At 59.1% G+C, this 17333-nt stretch overlaps 1 protein-coding gene and 1 long non-coding RNA gene across 4 annotated transcripts; one reads left to right on the top strand and one right to left on the bottom strand.

Annotated features, from left to right (window-relative positions):
* The first annotated feature begins 1189 nt into the window (after positions 1-1189).
* On the top strand, positions 1190-11019 carry CNPY2 (canopy FGF signaling regulator 2). Of its 3 annotated transcripts, none has more exons than XM_044995594.1 (6): positions 1190-1279; positions 4713-4889; positions 5254-5369; positions 5996-6193; positions 6576-6672; positions 10013-11019. In XM_044995594.1, exons 2-6 carry the CDS (start codon positions 4790-4792, stop codon positions 10054-10056), a joined length of 555 nt encoding a protein of 184 aa, XP_044851529.1. In that variant the 5' UTR covers positions 1190-1279; positions 4713-4789; the 3' UTR covers positions 10057-11019. The 3 variants fall into 3 exon arrangements, with proteins under 3 accessions (XP_044851529.1, XP_044851530.1, XP_044851531.1); XM_044995595.1 differs by lacking the exon at positions 1190-1279 and adding an exon at positions 3224-3308; XM_044995596.1 differs by lacking the exon at positions 1190-1279 and adding an exon at positions 3263-3390.
* LOC123354012 lies at positions 6989-15162 on the bottom strand. Its single transcript, XR_006574596.1, has 4 exons — positions 14961-15162; positions 12853-12987; positions 9909-11037; positions 6989-9023 (listed from the first exon to the last, which is right to left on the bottom strand). It is a non-coding gene; the product is annotated as an uncharacterized LOC123354012 (long non-coding RNA).
* Positions 15163-17333: the final 2171 nt, after the last annotated feature.

The following is a 17333-nucleotide window of genomic DNA, read 5'->3' as shown; positions in this document are numbered from 1 at the left end:
GAATGCCTGGCTCTGTGCTCCATGGGGCTGCACTGTGCAGAGGAGCCCTTGGCATTCCTGCTTTGAAGACATCCCGGTCGGGCGAGTCCCACTCCTGCCATGGCCGGGAGAGTGACGGCTCGGGCCTGGGACCCTCTGTGGCTCCCGCTGCAACCCCGGGTTCTGCAGAGAGAACAAGGGGTGGGAATTCCTGCTCAAAGCAGCCCCCGTCTTCGCCGACGTTCAGCGCAGCGAGCAGTGAGCAAGGATCCATCCCTGCAAACAGGCCACAGTCCTTCCCTGAGGTGACAACCCCGGTCCCCAACCACCCTCGCCTATGACCGGTGCCTTTAAGGTCAATGGGACGAGATGCTCCCCAGCGCGAGGAGGGGAGCCCCCCTTAGGGTGGGGGGAAGGAGTAGGGAGGCGTTTGCAGGTGAGCCAGCGAGTCTGAGGTTAGGGGAGGCTGTTCCAGGCCTCCCGGGCTGCGGAGCAGGAGACCCCCCACCCATAGGCAGGGGAGGCCGGGGGGGGGGGCAGGGAGAGGGAGCTGGTGCAAATCTCCCGGAGTTTAAGAAGCAGGAAGGCAGGGCTGGGAGGCGATGCAGCCACCTCGGGGGAGGAGGGGGGACAGATCCTGACCAGCGCCCAGTGCAGGAGCAAGGAGAACAAGACTCCTGCAGGCGATGACACTTGGAGTTCAGAACAACGGCAGCAGCGCTGGACTTTGGCCAGGCCAGCGGGGTTAGCGCCTCCATTTGTGGAAAGCCCGGCAGCCCGGTTGGGTTTTTGCATTTCCTTGGAAACGCGCCACCTCACAGCATCCTGGGGCATGACTCAAAGGGAGGCAAGGAATCACCTACTGACTCAGCAGCTTCCCACCATCCCTGGGTTTTCCCCGCTGGGCTCCCCTCCCCGGTTAGCTCCCAAGCTGGGACACCCACTAGCTCTGTTGGGGGGTGGCTGGGGGCATGGATGGCTGCAGACTCCCTCCCCAGCCGGAGCGGCTACAGGCATTGCTTGGTCCCTAACGAACTCAGGTGGCTCTGGGCACATGCCTGGGGATTGCTGGCAGGAAGTTTTGCTGAGACAAAGAGATTTTGTGTCCTTCACCTTGGTTAATCCAGGCACTCTACGGGGGGCTGGCGGGCCGGGGGGGGCCAAGCGTGGTGCTAACAGCTCGGGGGATGCTCTGTCTCTCTCCCAGGACAGAGACGCTGCGGATCCAGCTGACAGCAGGAGATTCAATCTGCCTGGAGCATCCCTGATCACAGTGCGTCAGAACGTGGCAGCCATCCAGGTGAGTCTCTGACATGTCTCCTGGATCAGAAGCCCCTTAAAAATGGGGAGTCAAGAACCCCCCAGTTTTAGTTCCTGGGGGCCCGTCTCCAGTGCACTGGGGCTGTGTGATCGAACCCTGCATGGGGAGCCCAGTGCCCCGGTTGGTGTATTAGCCGGCGAGGTGTAACAGCACCCGGCTGCCCAGGTTCAGGAGCGGCTATAGCCCAGGGCTCCCAGGAGGGAGCGCGTCCCCCCTCTCAGTGCAGAGGAGGCAAAGTGCTTGTTGGGATGATCGAGCCCAGCACAGCTGGGGCAGAGTCATTGCCAGGCTTCCCAGTCCCCTCTCTCCTGCTGTGTGAGCACTCGCTAGCCACGGGGCATCCTGGAGATTGAGCACAGCCAACAAGGACCAAGGAAAAGGAGGGAGTCTAGTCCTTAGCGCAGATTGGCTGGTAGCCAGGACGCTTGGGTTCTGTTGGTGGCTCAGGGAGGGAAGTGGGGTCTAGTGAGTTGGGTTGTGCTGGAGCCAGGACTCCGGTTTTCAATCCTCAGCTCTGGGAGGGTGGGGTCTAGTGGTTAGTGCAGGGGGACCCAGGATTCCTGGGTTCCCTCTCTGGCTCTGGGAGGGGGAGTGCAGTGGTTAGAGCAGGGGCTGCTGAGATCCAGGGCTCTTGGCTTCGTATTCCAGCTCTGCCACCGACAGGCTCCATTGCCTTGGGCAAGTCCCTTCCTCTATCTGTGCATACAGGGACTCGGACAGCAGGGCTAATCCTCCCTTCCCGGTGGGGATCCTGAGGCTTCCCTGCCGCCTGGGCCGTGCTGTAAGATCCTTGGCGAGGGCAGGGCCAGGCTCACTGCGTTCTGTGCTGGTTGTAGATCTCTCCAGCCATCTCTCGTTCCTCCCCCTGTCCACACACAGCCCCCGTTCCTGCCCCACAGCACCTGTCAACCCCCTGAGCACTGGGGAAAGGCCCACGTCATTCCATGGGGGCTGGGCCGCCTCCTCCTTGCTCATCAGCCTCCCCATGGAAAGCGAGGGATAGGGCAGGTGGGCACAGAATTAGGGCATGTCTACACTGGGGAGGGCTTGCACCAAAGTCACTGGGGGAGCGTTACAAAGCCAAGCCTGAGGAGCAGGCCCCAGCGTTCGCCAGAAGGAGAGTTCAGCCTTCCAGCCTGGGCTGCTGCCAGGAGGTGCCCACGTCCTGCCCTCAGAGCAGGGCTGTGCCCCCATATCTCCCCCATCTGCAACCGCCACACCCCCTCCCCCAGCCCCACACCCCCTATGCCCTGCGCCCAGCTGCGACCCCCCCCAGCACCACATCCCAGCCCTAGACCCCTCCTCCCTGCTGCGACCCCCCTCCCCAGCCCTACACCCCCATGCCCTCCCAGCTGCGCCCCCCATCTCCAGCCCCACATCCCAGCCCTACGCCCCTCCTCCCCACTGCAACCCCCCCGTCCCCAGCCCTACGCCCCCTCCCCAGCCCCCCACGCCACGCCCCCTCCTCCCCTCTGCGACCCCCCTCCCCAGCCCCCCCACGCCACGCCCCCTCTGCGACCCCCCCCTCCCCAGCCCCACACCCCCTATGCCCTACGCCCAGCTGTGACCCCCCCCATCCCCAGCCCCACATCCCAGCCCTACGCCCCTCCACCCCGCTGCGACACCCCCCCCCAGCTGTGTAACTTCCCGGCCCCGCCCAGCCGCGCAGGCCCCGCCCCTCGCCGGGCTGCTGCTCACGTGGAACCAAACGCCACGCGAGCTGGGGCCTCGCTGCGCGCCCGGGGTCCTGCCGCCGCCTTAGCTGCCCGCGGCGGTGCCTGTGCTGGGCCGCCCCGCCGGAGGGGCCCTGGCAGCCGCTGCCGGGGCCGGAGAGACGCGGGTCCGGGCCCGGCCCTCACCGGATCCCCGGGCTGGGGCCGCGGGGCGGCGGCGGCGGAGCGCGGCGGGGCAGGCGGGCGGCGGGGCAGCCCCGGGGGGGGGGCCGGGGCTCGGGTGGGGGCGGACTCAGCGCCCGCCGGAGGAGCGGCGGGGCCGGGACAGGTCTCAGGTGCGGGGGCTCCACGGGGTCCCTATAGGCGGTCTCTGTACGGTGTGGAGGGGGCGCTATAGGGAAGAGGGGTCTCTATAAGGTATAGGAGGTTCTATAAGGTTTGGGGGGCTCTATAGGGGAGGGGGTCCCTATGAGGTGTATGGGGGGCCCAGTGTGTGGGCTCTATAGGGGGAGGGGTCCCTATAAGGTGTGGGGGGCCCTATAGGGGAGAGGGGGTCCCTGTGTGGGGGCTGTATAGGGGAGGAGGGTCCCTATAAGGTGTGGGGGGCCCTATAGGGGAGGGGGCCCTATAAGGTGTGGGGGGCCCTATAGGGGAGAGGGGGTCCCTGTGTGGGGGCTGTATAGGGGAGAGGGGTCCCTATGAGGTGTGGGGGGCCTATAGGGGAGAGGGGTCCCTATAAGGTGTGTGTGGCTCTACAGGGGAGAGGGGTACCTATAAGGTGTATGGGGGGCTCTATAAGGGGGAGGGGTCCCTATAAGGTGTATGAGGGGCCTGAGTCTAGGGTGCTCCAAGGGGATGGGTGAGGGGGGCTGACTAGGGGAGTGGGGGGGCTTTAAACAGGGTTCTATAGGGGCATCTGGGTTGGGGGGTCCCTATGGAGATCTCTGTAGGATGTATGGGGGTCCTGGGCTTGGGCAGCTGTCTAGGGGCATAACAGGGAGCTAGAGAGGTCTCTGGGGACCTCTGAGGGTGCAAAGTGTGGGGGGCCCTGGCAGGAAGTGGGGCACACTGGGGAACAGGTTGCAGACCCATGGAATGAGGGTGTCAGCTGGCCCTCCCCTGCCCCCCAAGGCTCCACGATGGGCTGTTGTTCCCTTCTGTCCTGGGGGGATGCTGTGACTCCAGGGCTGGTGGAGGGGACCTGCAGGCACTTTCTCCATCTCGGGAGGTTCTGTAGGAATGCCCTGGGGTGGCTGTGCCGATCCCAGTAACCAGCAAAGAGCAGCTACAAACTGCCAAACACTGGCCTCCGGCCTGCCACACAATCCCTGTTTTGTGCTCACAGCCTGAGCCCAGCAGACAAACAGCCATGAAACAGGGAGTGGATTGTGCCACGGAGCCCTTGGTGCTGTAAATACTGGCCCAGCATTGGGGCAGGACAGAGCAATTCCTAGGCCAAATCTACCAGGGGGTTAGAGCAGGATCCGGTAGGGTGAGGATTCTAAATGCTGTCGTTATCCCAGGATAAATTCTCTGTTACTCTGCTGTAGCCGGGCCCGTCCTGGCTAAGTCAAAGGAAGCCACCCTCGGGCTGGCATAAGCATGGAGATTATAATGGTAGAACTATGCCAGTAAAATCAGACCAGCGTTAGACACGTCTAGACGAGCCCCTAGAGGGGCTGGTGTTGGAACCGGGAGGGATTCGCTGTAGCAGAAGCCGTTTGCTTTGGTTTCCGCAGAGAGCCTGCTGGACCGCGGAGGCCCCTCGTGGCTGATCTGGAAGCACTGCAGGTCACTGTGCCAGCCTGCAGGGAAGATGAATGGCTGCGTTTCACACACACTCTGCCTGACCCTCATCCTGGTGTCCCTGTTGAGCAATGTCCTTGCTTGGAGTAGTCAGGATCTCCATTGTGGAGGTAAAGGGGGCGTTCCCAGCTCGGGCGCTGGGTAACATTTGTACCCTAGGCCTCAGTTTCCCTATCAGCCAAACGGGGAATGGGTTAGTTAACGCTAAGTAAGTGCAGATTATTGTTAGAGCAGCAGATCCTCTCTCGGGCTCTGCCTCCCATTGGGCTGGGCACAGGGCGGACCCCTAGAAGGAGACCATCTTGTTAGTTACTGCACCAGGGTTCGTCGCTGCTCCCAGACGGACCGTGCACTATTGAACTGTTGTTGCCGACGTGCCCAGGGTCACGGGGCAGGCTGGGTAACTGCCCTTTGCTTCTCTCCCTCTGATTCACCATGTGTGACTAATGCAGCCGAGTCCTCTCTCCTCTCCAGCTTGTCGGGCCCTGGTGGACGAGCTGGAGTGGGAGATCTCCCAGGTGGACCCCAAGAAAACCATCCAGATGGGGTCGTTCCGTATCAACCCGGACGGCAGCCAGTCAGTCGTAGAGGTAGCCCTGCCTGGTACCACTCTCTAGCCCTGGGGCGGCAGGTGTCTCTGAAGGATCAGGTTTAAGAGTGGGGAGGGCTGGATGTGGAGCCAGGTGTTGTGGGGAGAGGGACGGAGAAGGGAGTGGGTTCTGAAGATCCCACTTAATTCATTTTCCTCTCCCCGAAAGACTCCAGGGTGGGCACAGCCACCCACTGGATGAAGGGGTGTTCCTGTTCTGGAGACACTGGGATATGAAGCCAGTTTGTGATGGCCGGGAATGGCTCCTCCATAGTAGCAGCACTTGCTGTGGAGAGGCAGCATTGGCTGATGTAGCAGGCGGCTGGCACCCAGGGCTCCTGAACTTTTCTGTTCTCGGGAGAATTTGTGGGCAGGGGGTGGGACTGGGGGTGGGGACTCCTGGGTTGTGTGCAGAGCTGCCCCTCTGGGTCACTGCATGGCCTCGGCCAAGTCGTTTTGCCACTGTGTAAAGAGTGGATAGCACTGTCACCGCTCCCAGGGCGGCTCAGCCAGTGCTCGCAAAGCATGGTTACGACCGGGTTGGAGCTCGGGTGCTGCGGCCGTCGCGTGGGTGAGTGGCGAAGTGAACGCTGGCCTAGCGTGTCGGATCGCTGTGATTCTGCCCAGGTGCCCTACGCCAGATCCGAAGCTCACCTGACGGAGCTGCTGGAGCGGGTCTGTGAGAAGATGAAGGAGTATGGGGAGAAGGTGGATCCCTCCACCCACCGGAAAAGCTACGTCCGCGTGATCTCCCACGACGGGACCAAGATGGACCTTTCTGGGACCAAAATAGACGGGGACGTGACGTCCCGTCTGAAGTTTGCGGTGAGTGCAGAGGTGCTGGGTGTACGTGGGGCTCCCCCGATGGAGCTCAGCTGCCAGTGGAAGGGGGAATCAGTAGCCCCTGCCCTGCTGGTGCTGGGCACCGGTGAATGAGTGGGAGATACCAGGCTGCTCTCACTAGCAATGCTCCAGGGCTTAACCCTGACCCTTCTTCCTGGACTGCAGAGCGCTGACACCCCCCCCCATACACACACACACACAGCCTGACCACGGTGCTTTGCCACCACAGAGCAGGCCATGGGCAGGTGGGGCTGCTGTTTCTGTGTCTGGGGCTATGTAGTTTCTCCTCTGCTGCCCCGTGTGACCCCTGAGTGCCGGGGAGGCAGGGTGCGGATTTTCTGACACTCTCTGGCCCCCTTTGCAGTGCGAGAGTATCGCCGAGGAGTATGAAGATGAGCTCATTGAATTCTTCTCCCGTGAGACCGACAACGTCAAGGATCGGCTCTGCAGCAAGCGGACCGGTAAGCGAGACTCCCCTGCCGCTTGGGGCAGGGGGCTAGTCAGACAGGGAACGTAAGAACGGCCACACTGGGTCAGACCAGTGGTATCCAGCCCAGTGTCCTGGCTGCCGACAGTGGCCAATGCCAGGTTCTCCAGTGGGAATGAACAGAACAGAGAATCATCAAGTGACCCATCCCCTGTCGCCCATTCCCAGCTGCTGGCAAACAGAGGCCAGGGACACTTCAGAGCATGGTTTTGCTAATAGCCATTGATGGGACCTATTCTCCATGAACTTATCTTTTTTGAAGCCTGATATATTGGCCTTCACAACATCCTCTGGCAAGGAGTTCCACAAGTTGACTGTGCGTTGGGTGAAGAAATACTTCCTTTTGTTGGTTTTAAACAAACGGAGCTTGGAGGCTTTCATTCGCCTCTAGGTGGCTGCCTGGAGGCCACGTCCAGTCAGCAGCCACCACTCTAGGAGCGAGATGGTCCCTTGAACAGGGCGGAAGCCACTGGCAGGGTGCAGGGACGGCGAAGAATTTAGCCAGGATACCACGGCTGGTCCCCTGTACTCAATCAATGTTATTCCCCACTTCCCATCATGCACCAGTGCTGCAGCATCGCTGGTACAGGCTGACTGCTGCGCTGCAGCCCAGAGGAAACTGCCTTCCAGTGATGGGGAAAGTGATCCCTCTGCATCATGGTCCATAAGTTTCACTGAGACGTGGAGTCACCCACCTCTGAGGCCTGGGGAGGCAGCTGGGTGTTGGACTCATCCGCACCACCTTTCCCACAACCGCTCCTTCCTTCGCCAGTTCTTTCTCCCCAAGATGTCGATTTAAGGCACCTCCCTTATGCATGTTTTTGTAATTTGGACGGCCTCCCATTTTATGCTGGTTCTTGGAATCAGTGAGTTCATTAAACAGCCAAAGCAACAAGCGTGCCGCTGAGCTGTGCTGACTGCTGAAAGCAGTGGGGCGGAGTGGGGCTTGCTCACCTGGGCGAGGGGCTGGGCTGGGACTCGGGAGACGTGGGTCCAATTCCTGCCTCTGCTCTAGACCTTGGTCGAGTCACTTCCCCACTCTGTGCCTCGGTTTCCCCATCTGTAACACCTCCCTGTCGCAGAACGCTGGCTAACTCCCCAGGTACTCTGCTGAGCGCTAGAGAGACGCCATTACAAAAAACTATTCATAAACCAGAAGGAAAGTCAGAAAGGAGCTAATGATACTTAGCTGTTACCCAGCGCACTTCGTGCGTAACCTCCGAGCCCTGCACAAAGGACAGCCGGGGCCATTCGCCCCATTTTACAGATGAAGAACCTGAGGCAGAGTTGGGTTGACGTGCCCAGGGTCCCCCAGCAGGTCAGCGGCAGGGCTGGGAATAGAGCCGAGGTCTCCTGATTCCCAGCGCGGTGCCCTGCCCACCGGACGCTGCTCCTGGCTCTCCTATCCTGCAGCTGCTGGGTCACTCTCTGTCCTGCAGCTGTTTCACGTAGGCTGTGCCTGGCCCACTGATGGGATCTGAGTCTAACTTCCCCGGGCTTACGCACTTGTCAGTAACTTGCCCTTCCATCCCCTGGCCTCTCCTCGCCCTTGGGGTGTCAAACCCTCTCCAGAGACCTGCTGGGATCTGGTGCGAGTGCTCTGCAGGAGCGTCCCGGCTCCGTGGGCTCGCTGCTCCTACCGAGGGCTGCAAGTCAGAAGATGTATTTCCGCTGCCTTTTCTAACCGCCTGCAGCTTTTGGGGGAGACTCCAGCTTGGGCCAAGCGGCTCCTCCCACAAGCAGCCCAACCTCATTTGTGTCGGGGATTCTCACTGGCTGCCAAGAGCAGTGACGGGATTGGAGCAGCCAGCTGCTGGGTGCTGTTCAGAGACTGATTTCCCCATCCCGCTAAGCTGTTTTTGGATGGCGGCCCTGGGTGCCGCCTGACCTTTGTTCGTTCTTGTCCAGGCTGTCGCAAAGGGACCCTGGCGTTACACCTCCGTCCCCGTATCTCCCTGGCCCTGCACACCTGATAGCGCTGCCTGCCACAGCAACGTGTCAGGCTTCAGCAGAGAGCTCCTGCCCTCTGCGCTGGCTGGGTCAAAGGCCGACTTCGACAGCTCTCTTCAAACAGCCACTAACTCAAGTGTGAATGGTCGGGGTGGGGGGCAGTGAAGTGCTTCCCCCCCTTCTTCCCGCAGGGCACTGCTGTGCCAGCCAGTCCCTGTTCTCTGGCTGGTAGCCAGAGCTTTCAGTCCTCACGTGAGCAGCCGCCTTGTCCTTGGGCTGCACGTCCAGCCGGCCCCTTGACTGCTGTGTGCTCCAGTAAATGGCAGAGTCCCATGGTCTCCTGTGCCCTCCACCTCTAGGACGGATGATCTGCCTCTGGAAAAATGAATGAGAGTTAAACTCCAGGTCTTAAATTGCCGATCCCATGGCCCCTTTTACGAGCGTCAGGATGTTAGCCCAGTGTCCTGGCCCCGTCCCAACTGGGCAAGTATTTTCCACTGACCTACCGCCCCCGCCCCGGTTCATTCACATACAGGCTGCTGTTTTCTTTCAAGGCCGAGGCCACTGTGATACTGTACCATGATGAACAGCTGCTACGTCCCACCCTAGAGGTGGCTGCATTTCAGTGAGGATGAAATTCTCCAGGTAGATTAAGTGCTTTGGTGTGAAAGGTGCTAGAAATGCTGCGGTCAGCAAAGCGGCTGGGAGCCAGTCTGTGGTGTTTGGAATAATACAGACCGAGGAGCATATGGGAATCATCTTGCATGTTAAAAGGAACAGGGAAGCTGCAGGCTGCTAAGCCAGTTCGAAAGGGACACGCTTGTGGTAGCTGCTGTCTGTTTCCTACAACTGGAGAGAAATGTTACTGACGGTCTGATTTGGAAACTGAACCAGCTTGAGGAGTGGCAGCAGAATGCTTAGACTGTAAACTCTGGGGCAAAGCCAGTTGTCTGCAGGTGTAGGAGACTCACAACAGGACCTGATCCCTGCTTTGTGGCCTCCAGGTGCGACCATCCTGTAAATAATACAGGGACATTGAGTGAGATCGAAAGGTACAAATTCCCAGCTGAGAGAAGGAAGTACTGTTTACACATGGCACAGTTAGCTGGTGGAACTCACTGCCACAAGATCAAATTGTGTAAGTTGTACGGAATGTGAGCTCTGCTGCTTCACTGCATGAACCAACCTCTAACTCGCGAGGGGTGGGGCAGGGGGGGCAGGAGGAGATTGTCCCACAGCTGCCTCGTGCGGGGTTCTTACCCTTTCTCTGGAGCAGCTGGTGCTGGACACTGGATTGGTTGGACCTCAGCTCTGCTCCAGTCGGGTAAGTCCCATGTTCTAACGGCTTGTGCTTGTATGCGTAGATCTGTGCGACCATGCCCTGAACATCCCCCACGATGAGCTGTGAAGCGCGAAGGCCTGGATCAAACTGGACATCCCCTGTAGCAGACTCCTCCCCTACCCGCCGGCATTGCCCTGGGAACCTCGCTGTGTGTCACCTGGAAACCCCAATCTTCGCTTGGGGCGGAAAGCAGGACAGAAGCTTCCTTTGGAGGGAAAGACGTTGTCCTTCTCCTGCCCCCTTGGGATCGCTTGGCTTTCAATCTGCCTTTAGGCTGTCGATGTTTCCTCCCTCATCCCTTCCCTGAGGAGATGGACAGATGTTCCTGTAGGGTCCGGAGTCTGGATTTCACCCCTCCTTCCCCAGCCCAATTACTCTGGTGCTTTTGTCTTATTTATTTTGGTTGGGCTTCCACCGTAACTGTCGTGGGGTGGGAGTGTCAGCTCTTGGGAAGAGGAAAGGGGGCCAGGAACCAGGACTCCTGGGTTCTGTTCCAGCTCTGAGAAGAGATGCGCATGCCTGGCTCTGCCCCTCAGAGAGCATCAGGACTCTGAGTTCTAGACGGGCTGCTGGAGTGAGACCTCCCAGATTTTATTCTGAGCAGCAATGTACTCTAGTGGCTACAGTGCTGGAGCAGGAGTCAGGACTCGGGTTCTCTTCTGGCTCTGACACTGTCTCACTGTGATCTTGGGCAACTCACTTCTCTGTGGCTTTTCTGACTGCACAGAGACTTCTCCACCATCATCCGTCCAAAGGGGACACTTCCAGCCGCCAGCAGCAGGAGCAGCGGTTATTGAGCTCAGATGACAGCCAGTGAAGACACAGCCGAGTCGGCGCTCTGCTAGCAACGTCTGCACGCGCAGGGTGGAGGGATCCAGTTTTCCAGGGGGAGTCGTGCTACTTTGAAGGGCTTGTTTTTAAATGTCTCAGGTCTGTTTCCTGAGGACCTCTTTCTAGGCTGCAGATGGCTGTGATCTCTGACGGAGGGCAGCAGAATAAACCTCTGGCCACACTGCAGCTGGAACTGCTCGCAATGGTCCTGTTTCCCTGTGCAATGAGGGGTAGGGGGGGATTAGTCTGAGCAGTGGGGTCTGAAGGGCCCCTTTGGGGCTTAGTCCATGGGACAGTTTCCAGCACAATATCCCTGTCCAGGACAGCCAGGGCTAGGAGGGGAAGCTGTTAGCAGCTTCACCTACCCTGTGGCGACGCAGCGAATACCGAGGCAAGGGTGGTACCAGGGTTAGGCAGTGCCAGGGGCCAGGGTTTTCCGCCAGCTCCTGCTCTAGCTATGGGCGACAGCTGCCATCTTGGGGAACAGCAGGGCTTGAACGGGGGCCCTCCAGAGCCAGACGTCTACAGCTTGAGCTGAAGAGGCAGAGCTGAGACCCGCGTTCTTTGTGTAGCAGGGGATGTCGGCGAAGTCTCAGGGGACAGGTGCTGCTGTGTGGAACGTTTCCTGAACGGGGTGGGTGGGTGTATAGGACTAGGACTTCTGCAGCTTGAATGGCCGTTAAGTGACACACACACACCTGGTGCCCAGGCTCGGAGGGGGTGGGGGGTGCCCCTGCCACCCCATCCTTGCTGGGGGTGACCGAGTGAAAGCTGCTGTTAATGGCCCCAAAGGGCCAGCTCTGACCGGGGGTATGTGTTGAACATGGAGGAACTCCGGCACATGTCACCTTTCCCTGGCCAGGGGGGCAGACGCCCAGGGTCACGTCCACCCGGGCAGGTAACACGTGTCCCGTGGTCTCGTTTCCACTGGAAGAGAACAGGGATGAGCAGAAGGAGCTCGGGCTTGGTTTGTTTTTTGCCTTTGCACCAGCCGGACCCGCCATTTATTCATTGTTCCTGGAGTGGGGGAAAGAGGGCCCTGACCCCCCAGTCCCTCTTCCTGCGGCCGTGTCCCTGTGCCCTCCCTTCGCCCACTGCTCCAGCTTGGCTGCTGGTGTTAACTTGCTGGAGGGGCTTGCTGGGCTGACGAGGTGTGTGGCTCCACAAGGAGTTTAACAACCTCCTGTTCCTTGCTGGGCCCGAGACACCCCCCGCTTTGTCAGCAACACACACACAGGCAATGGGGCTTCCATAGTGGCCAGTGGCTGCCCTAAATCACTTGAAGCAATAGGCTTCTCGGTGTGGTGTAATCGCCTGCCAGAGTAGGGGCACCACAAACCCCTTGGGCCCCTGGGAATGACGGGCTCCCAGAGGCACTGCACAGCCCTGTGCTGGCCTGGGGTTGTGGCTGCACCATCAGCCACAATTCGGGGCGGCTCTGACTGGCCTCCCGGCTGGTGCCGTCAGTTCCTGGCTGCTCAGGGAAGGGTTGAGCACAGGAAAAGTCCTTCCAGAGGCAGCCCTGGGAGGAGCTCTCCTGGAGTTAATCTTGAACAATGGCCAAGGCTCTCGTACGCAGCTGCTGTGCAACTTTGCCTGCCTGCCTGAGAGTTAGCGCTAGATCTGAGCAGCCCCAGCTCGGGTCACTCTGACCTGCTTGCGGAAGGAGTGGTGGTGGTGAGCAGCTCTGCGCTCTCCAGAGGTGCTGGCCTGACTCGCAACCAGGCCAAGTATCTGCAATCACAGATGTGGGCAGGGAGTGAGGTACAGTGACCCCTCCAAGGCTGCTTCTGCTTCATGTCCCCAGAGAGCCCCGTTCAAGGGGGACGCCAGTGCCAGCTGCAGGGTACTTAGCACTTTGCACCCCTACAACAGTAGCTTAGTGTTCTCATTAAACACCCCAGTTCTCCTTAGAGCCTTTTCCCTCTCCGGACTCACAGCAGGTCTCGAGGGTTCCTGGCCAGGTCTTTTCCTCGTGGGTTTGCTGCCATAGCATCAGCTGTGATTGTGGGATCTACCACTTTTCTGTACCTGCTGATGGATCCGGGGGAAGAAGACTTCTACCAGCAGCACTTCCAGCACTCCCTGGCCCGGAATAACGGTGTGACCTCGCCACAGGGGCCTGCCCCCTGTCCCTTGTCAGTGGCTCCTGTCCTGCTGCCTTAACTGCCAAGTTTAAGCAAATATTTGAGATGTGAACAAATATTGACCCTTCCACACACCAGAAACAACCCTTTTGCTGAGCCAGCATGTGGCTCAGGAGACGAGTAGGTTGCAGCATGTTTCACTGCAAGGTCATCAGGCCAGGGCACCAGGGATTGAAAGTCAAGATCAGCTGATGGGAGCTTTGGCACCAATCTGCTGGCTCTCAGCCAAGGTCCTAGTGGGGCAGGACTCACTGTCACAGAAACCTCCCCCTGGCTGGCAGAGAGGATAAGGTCTGAATGGGCCATGGAGACTTCACTCTCCAGTAGAGCGGGTCGCTCCAGCCCCCAGCTTGTGCGTGTAGCCTGCCCTTCCTCTGTCCATGGAGCCGAAGAGAGGTTCCAGGCCTGCCAATCACCTCCCGCTCTGACATCCTCTTGCTGGACCTCCCACCCTGCCCCGCTTACATTGTCTCGTGATCAGTGACCCTACTTCTTTTTTGGCCTCTCCCTTTTTCAAGAGCTCCCTGCCTCACCGCGCCCAAATAGACCAGCACCCTTTGCCAGCCCTGGATTGAGTGAGAAATTCAAAGAGAAAACTTTGCAGCTGCAAATATTTAACCCTATAGGCCAGCAACTCCAGTGAGGCAGGGAGCCCAGCATTTCTTATAGCATGTGCTAGTAGCCAGCTCTGAAATCACTGTCTCAGGGGGAACACAGATCCCCGCCAGCTCAGGGAATTATCCCTCTTATACAGAGGAGGAAACTGAGGCACAGAGAGATGAACCAGTGGCAAAGGCAACAGCAGAGTTAGGAACAGAACCAAGTCCTGGCTCTCTAGACCCCACTCCCAGCTATAAATCTGATTGTGAGAGAGGGACCAGACTCGCATCAGGATTAAGCCCACGCCCCACCCATCTATCGAATCAGCCTGCTTTACTCAGTGAGTGTTGGGAAAAGCCAGGGGGTGTCCTTATGGAGTCCTAGGGGTTGGAGACCAGTTCATCCACAATCTAGGTAGGCCCAGAAAGAGCAGTTCTCCTCTCCCTTTGTCTCCCCAGGCCCTCAGCATCAGACGCTCTCAGCTGCAGTCAGAGGGCACAATAAAAAGCCTCTGCACAGAAGGGCGCTACCCACATTCCCTGCGGGAGAGGAAATTTGGAAGGGTCCTGCTGGAGTGGGAGAGCAGTCGGTGGGCGCAGCAGAGGTGAGGCAGTGTTGCAGCAAGTGGAAGCCCAGACCAAATGGCCTGATGGTTTGATCCAGGACAGCAGAGGAGGGCACTGGGCTAGGCAGAGGCCAGCAGTCAGATCTGTAACTGCAGGAGACTAACGATTTATTAGGCCCCATTTCCCCTCTCCACCAACCCCCTGTCCTGTCATGTGTTTGCCACATGTAGCGCATTAGACCATATGGGCAGTGCCCTTGGTGTCATCTCAGTGCATTGCCCAGTGTAGCACTGAGCAGCAGCGTGCTCACACCTCTAAGGACAATGCACTCAGTAAACCCCAATCCCAGCTGCATGTCCAGGGGCGGAGAATCCACGAATGACTCCGAGCTCAGGTGAGGTGCTGAAAATCAAGCTGTGATTTTTTCCAGCCTCAGATGGGGACCTGCACTCGGGACCCTAGAACTGGGGCTTCGTGCTCTGTTCTCCAGGCGAGCATGTAACTCAGGAGTCATGTGTGCATGGAAAGGAGACTGCGAGAACTCCAGCCTGTTCTCCCAAAGCTGTATTGGCTCCGCAGGGCTGCAGCTTTCCGTTCACAAACTAGGCACACGTGGCATTGAAGATGCAGGGAGGAACAGGCACCAGTTACATTTTTAGAGTGGCTGGTATGACCCTGACATCCTGAGCAGGAAATGCACTGTTGTTGCCTTCCACAGCGTGGGCAGCAGGATTCTGACACATAAGGACCATATTGATACCTTACCAGACGCCAGACAGAACTGTGCTTAGTGAATTAAATGTCGTAAACCTTAGTTCTTTCTTACCTTTGTATCTTGGTTGATTTTCCATTCCAGTTATTCCACTCTATTCAGCTCCAGCGGTTACGGGCCAAAGGGCGATTCTTGACTGCATTTTAGGACTATGCGACATAACGGGCCTACTCCAGTATAAGTCCCTGTTGCTGGGATACGGAGCCAGTGCCGGTCTGACTTTAGCTCCCCAAATATGGGCCTGTATTTTTAGAGACAAAGGCTGTGAGTTCTATTTCCCCCACTGCTAGCGATTAACTGGCCACCTTGGAGAGCGTTACCTGAAGGTTACTCAGCGACTGGGGCTAGACAGCACTGTAAGGAGTGTTGTCACCTGTCCTGTTTTTTTTTCCAGATTTGGCCTTGAGTCAATGAGTGTGCTCCAAGTTTTGCAGGGCATTGGTGCGGGGCCGCAGGAGGAAATGATGTGAGACGTTCCCTAAATGTCACGAGGGGGTTGAGGGGTGGTGTGATGACATCACCGCACAATGATAACGTGACACAATCTCTTGCATTTTGACACGATAGTCATTTCAGCACCACAATCGAGTGATAGTCGCGGGTGCTGCACCATGGCGTCTCGCTGTGTCTCGGTGACTCCCATAATGCTTTGTCACCATATCCTCACATGACGCCATTATGCTTCTCAGCACCACAGCAAGGCTCTGAGATGCCACCTCGATGCTTCGTCCTGACTGGACGCCTTATCGTTGGCCGCGCCAGGGCAAGGCTCCAAGGCGATGTTGTGTCATTGGCCGTGCCACAGCGAGGTTGTGAGGCAATGCCGTGTCATTCGCCACGCCATGTGCCACAGCGAGGCTCCGAGGTGACGCTGTGTCATTGGCCATGCCACAGCGAGGCTCCGAGGTGACGCTGTGTCATTAGCCATGCCACAGCGAGGCTGTGAGATGATGCCGTGTCATTGGCCATACCACAGCGAGGCTCTGAGGTGCCACCTTGATACTTTGTCATGACTGGACGCCAAGGCCTTGGCCGTGCCACGGCAAGGCTCCGAGGTGGTATTGTGTCATTGGCTATGTCACAGCGAGACCACAAGGCGATGCTGTGTCATTGGCTGTGCCACAGCGAGGGTGTGAGGCGACACCGTATCATTGGCCGTGGTACAGCGAGGCTCCAAGGCGACGTCGTGTCATTGGCCGTGCCACAGCGAGGCTCCAAGGTGACGTTGTGTCATTGGCCGTGCCACAGCGAGGCTCCAAGGTGACGTTGTATCATTGGCCGTGGCACAGCTAGGCTGTGAGGCGACACCTTGTCATTCGCTGGCCACAGCGACGCTCTGAGGTGACATCATGTCATTGGCCGTGCCACAGCGAGGCTCCAAGGCGACGTCGTGTCATTGGCCGTGCCACAGCAAGGCTCCAAGGTGACGTTGTGTCATTGGCCGTGGCACAGCGAGGCTCCAAGGCGACGCCATGTCATTGGCGGTGGCACAGCGAGGCTCTGAGGCGACGCCGTGTCATTGGCCGTGGCACAGCGAGGCTCCAAGGCGACGCCGTGTCATTGGCGGTGGCACAGCGAGGCTCCAAGGCGACGCCGTGTCATTGGCGGTGGCACAGCGAGGCTCCAAGGCGACGTTGTGTCATTGGCCGTGCCACAGCGAAGCTGTGAGGCGATATCATGTTATTCGCCATGCCACAGCGAGGCTCTGAGGCGACGCCGTGTCATTGGCCATGGCACAGCAAGGCTGTGAGGCAATGCCATGTCATTGGCCATGGCACAGCAAGGCTGTGAGGTGACGCCGTGTCATTGGCCGTGGCACAGCGAGGCTCTGAGGCGACGCCGTGTCATTGGCCGTGGCACAGCGAGGCTCTGAGGCGACGCCGTGTCATTGGCCGTGGCACAGCGAGGCTCTGAGGCGACGCCGTGTCATTGGCCGTGGCACAGCGAGGCTGTGAGGCGACGCCGTGTCATTGGCCGTGGCACAGCGAGGCTGTGAGGCGACGCCGTGTCATTGGCCGTGGCACAGCGAGGCTGTGAGGCGACGACGTGTCATTGGCCGTGGCACAGCGAGGCTGTGAGGTGACGCCGTGTCATTGGCCGTGGCACAGCGAGGCTCTGAGGCGTCACCATATGATTCAGCCCCTTCTGGGATGAACTGTTGCCCCTTCCCCCCTCCCGCTCAGCCCGGGTGGGGGAGGGGCAGGGGCCATCCCATTGGGTTACACTGAGTTTTCAGGCGTTCGATTTGGCCACCTATACCCAGGCTCCCTCCCTCCGCCATTACGTGCCCCCCCCGCGCACACCCGTCTAGGCCCCGCCCATCTCACCACTCCGGCCAATAGCCTAGCGCGGCGCGGCCGCGGGTGGGCGGGGCTATGTTAATAACCTCCCCGGCGGGGGGGCCGTAGCCGCCAGCGCGCTCCGCCT

This window comes from Mauremys mutica, chromosome 20 (genome assembly GCF_020497125.1).
Source record: "Mauremys mutica isolate MM-2020 ecotype Southern chromosome 20, ASM2049712v1, whole genome shotgun sequence".
In the NCBI taxonomy this organism is placed as follows: Eukaryota; Metazoa; Chordata; order Testudines; family Geoemydidae; genus Mauremys; species Mauremys mutica.
Note: the sequence above shows the minus strand (reverse complement) of the source record. Positions and strands in the feature narration are given on the sequence as shown.

Bases quoted from the DNA above. Each gene is read 5' to 3' on its own strand.
- CNPY2 (XM_044995594.1), top strand. From the start codon at position 4,790: ATGAATGGCTGCGTTTCACACACACTCTGCCTGACCCTCATCCTGGTG. The intron at 4,890-5,253 runs GTAAAGGGGGCG...TCTCCTCTCCAG, and splicing joins TCAGGATCTCCATTGTGGAG to CTTGTCGGGCCCTGGTGGAC. The intron at 5,370-5,995 runs GTAGCCCTGCCT...GATTCTGCCCAG, and splicing joins GCAGCCAGTCAGTCGTAGAG to GTGCCCTACGCCAGATCCGA.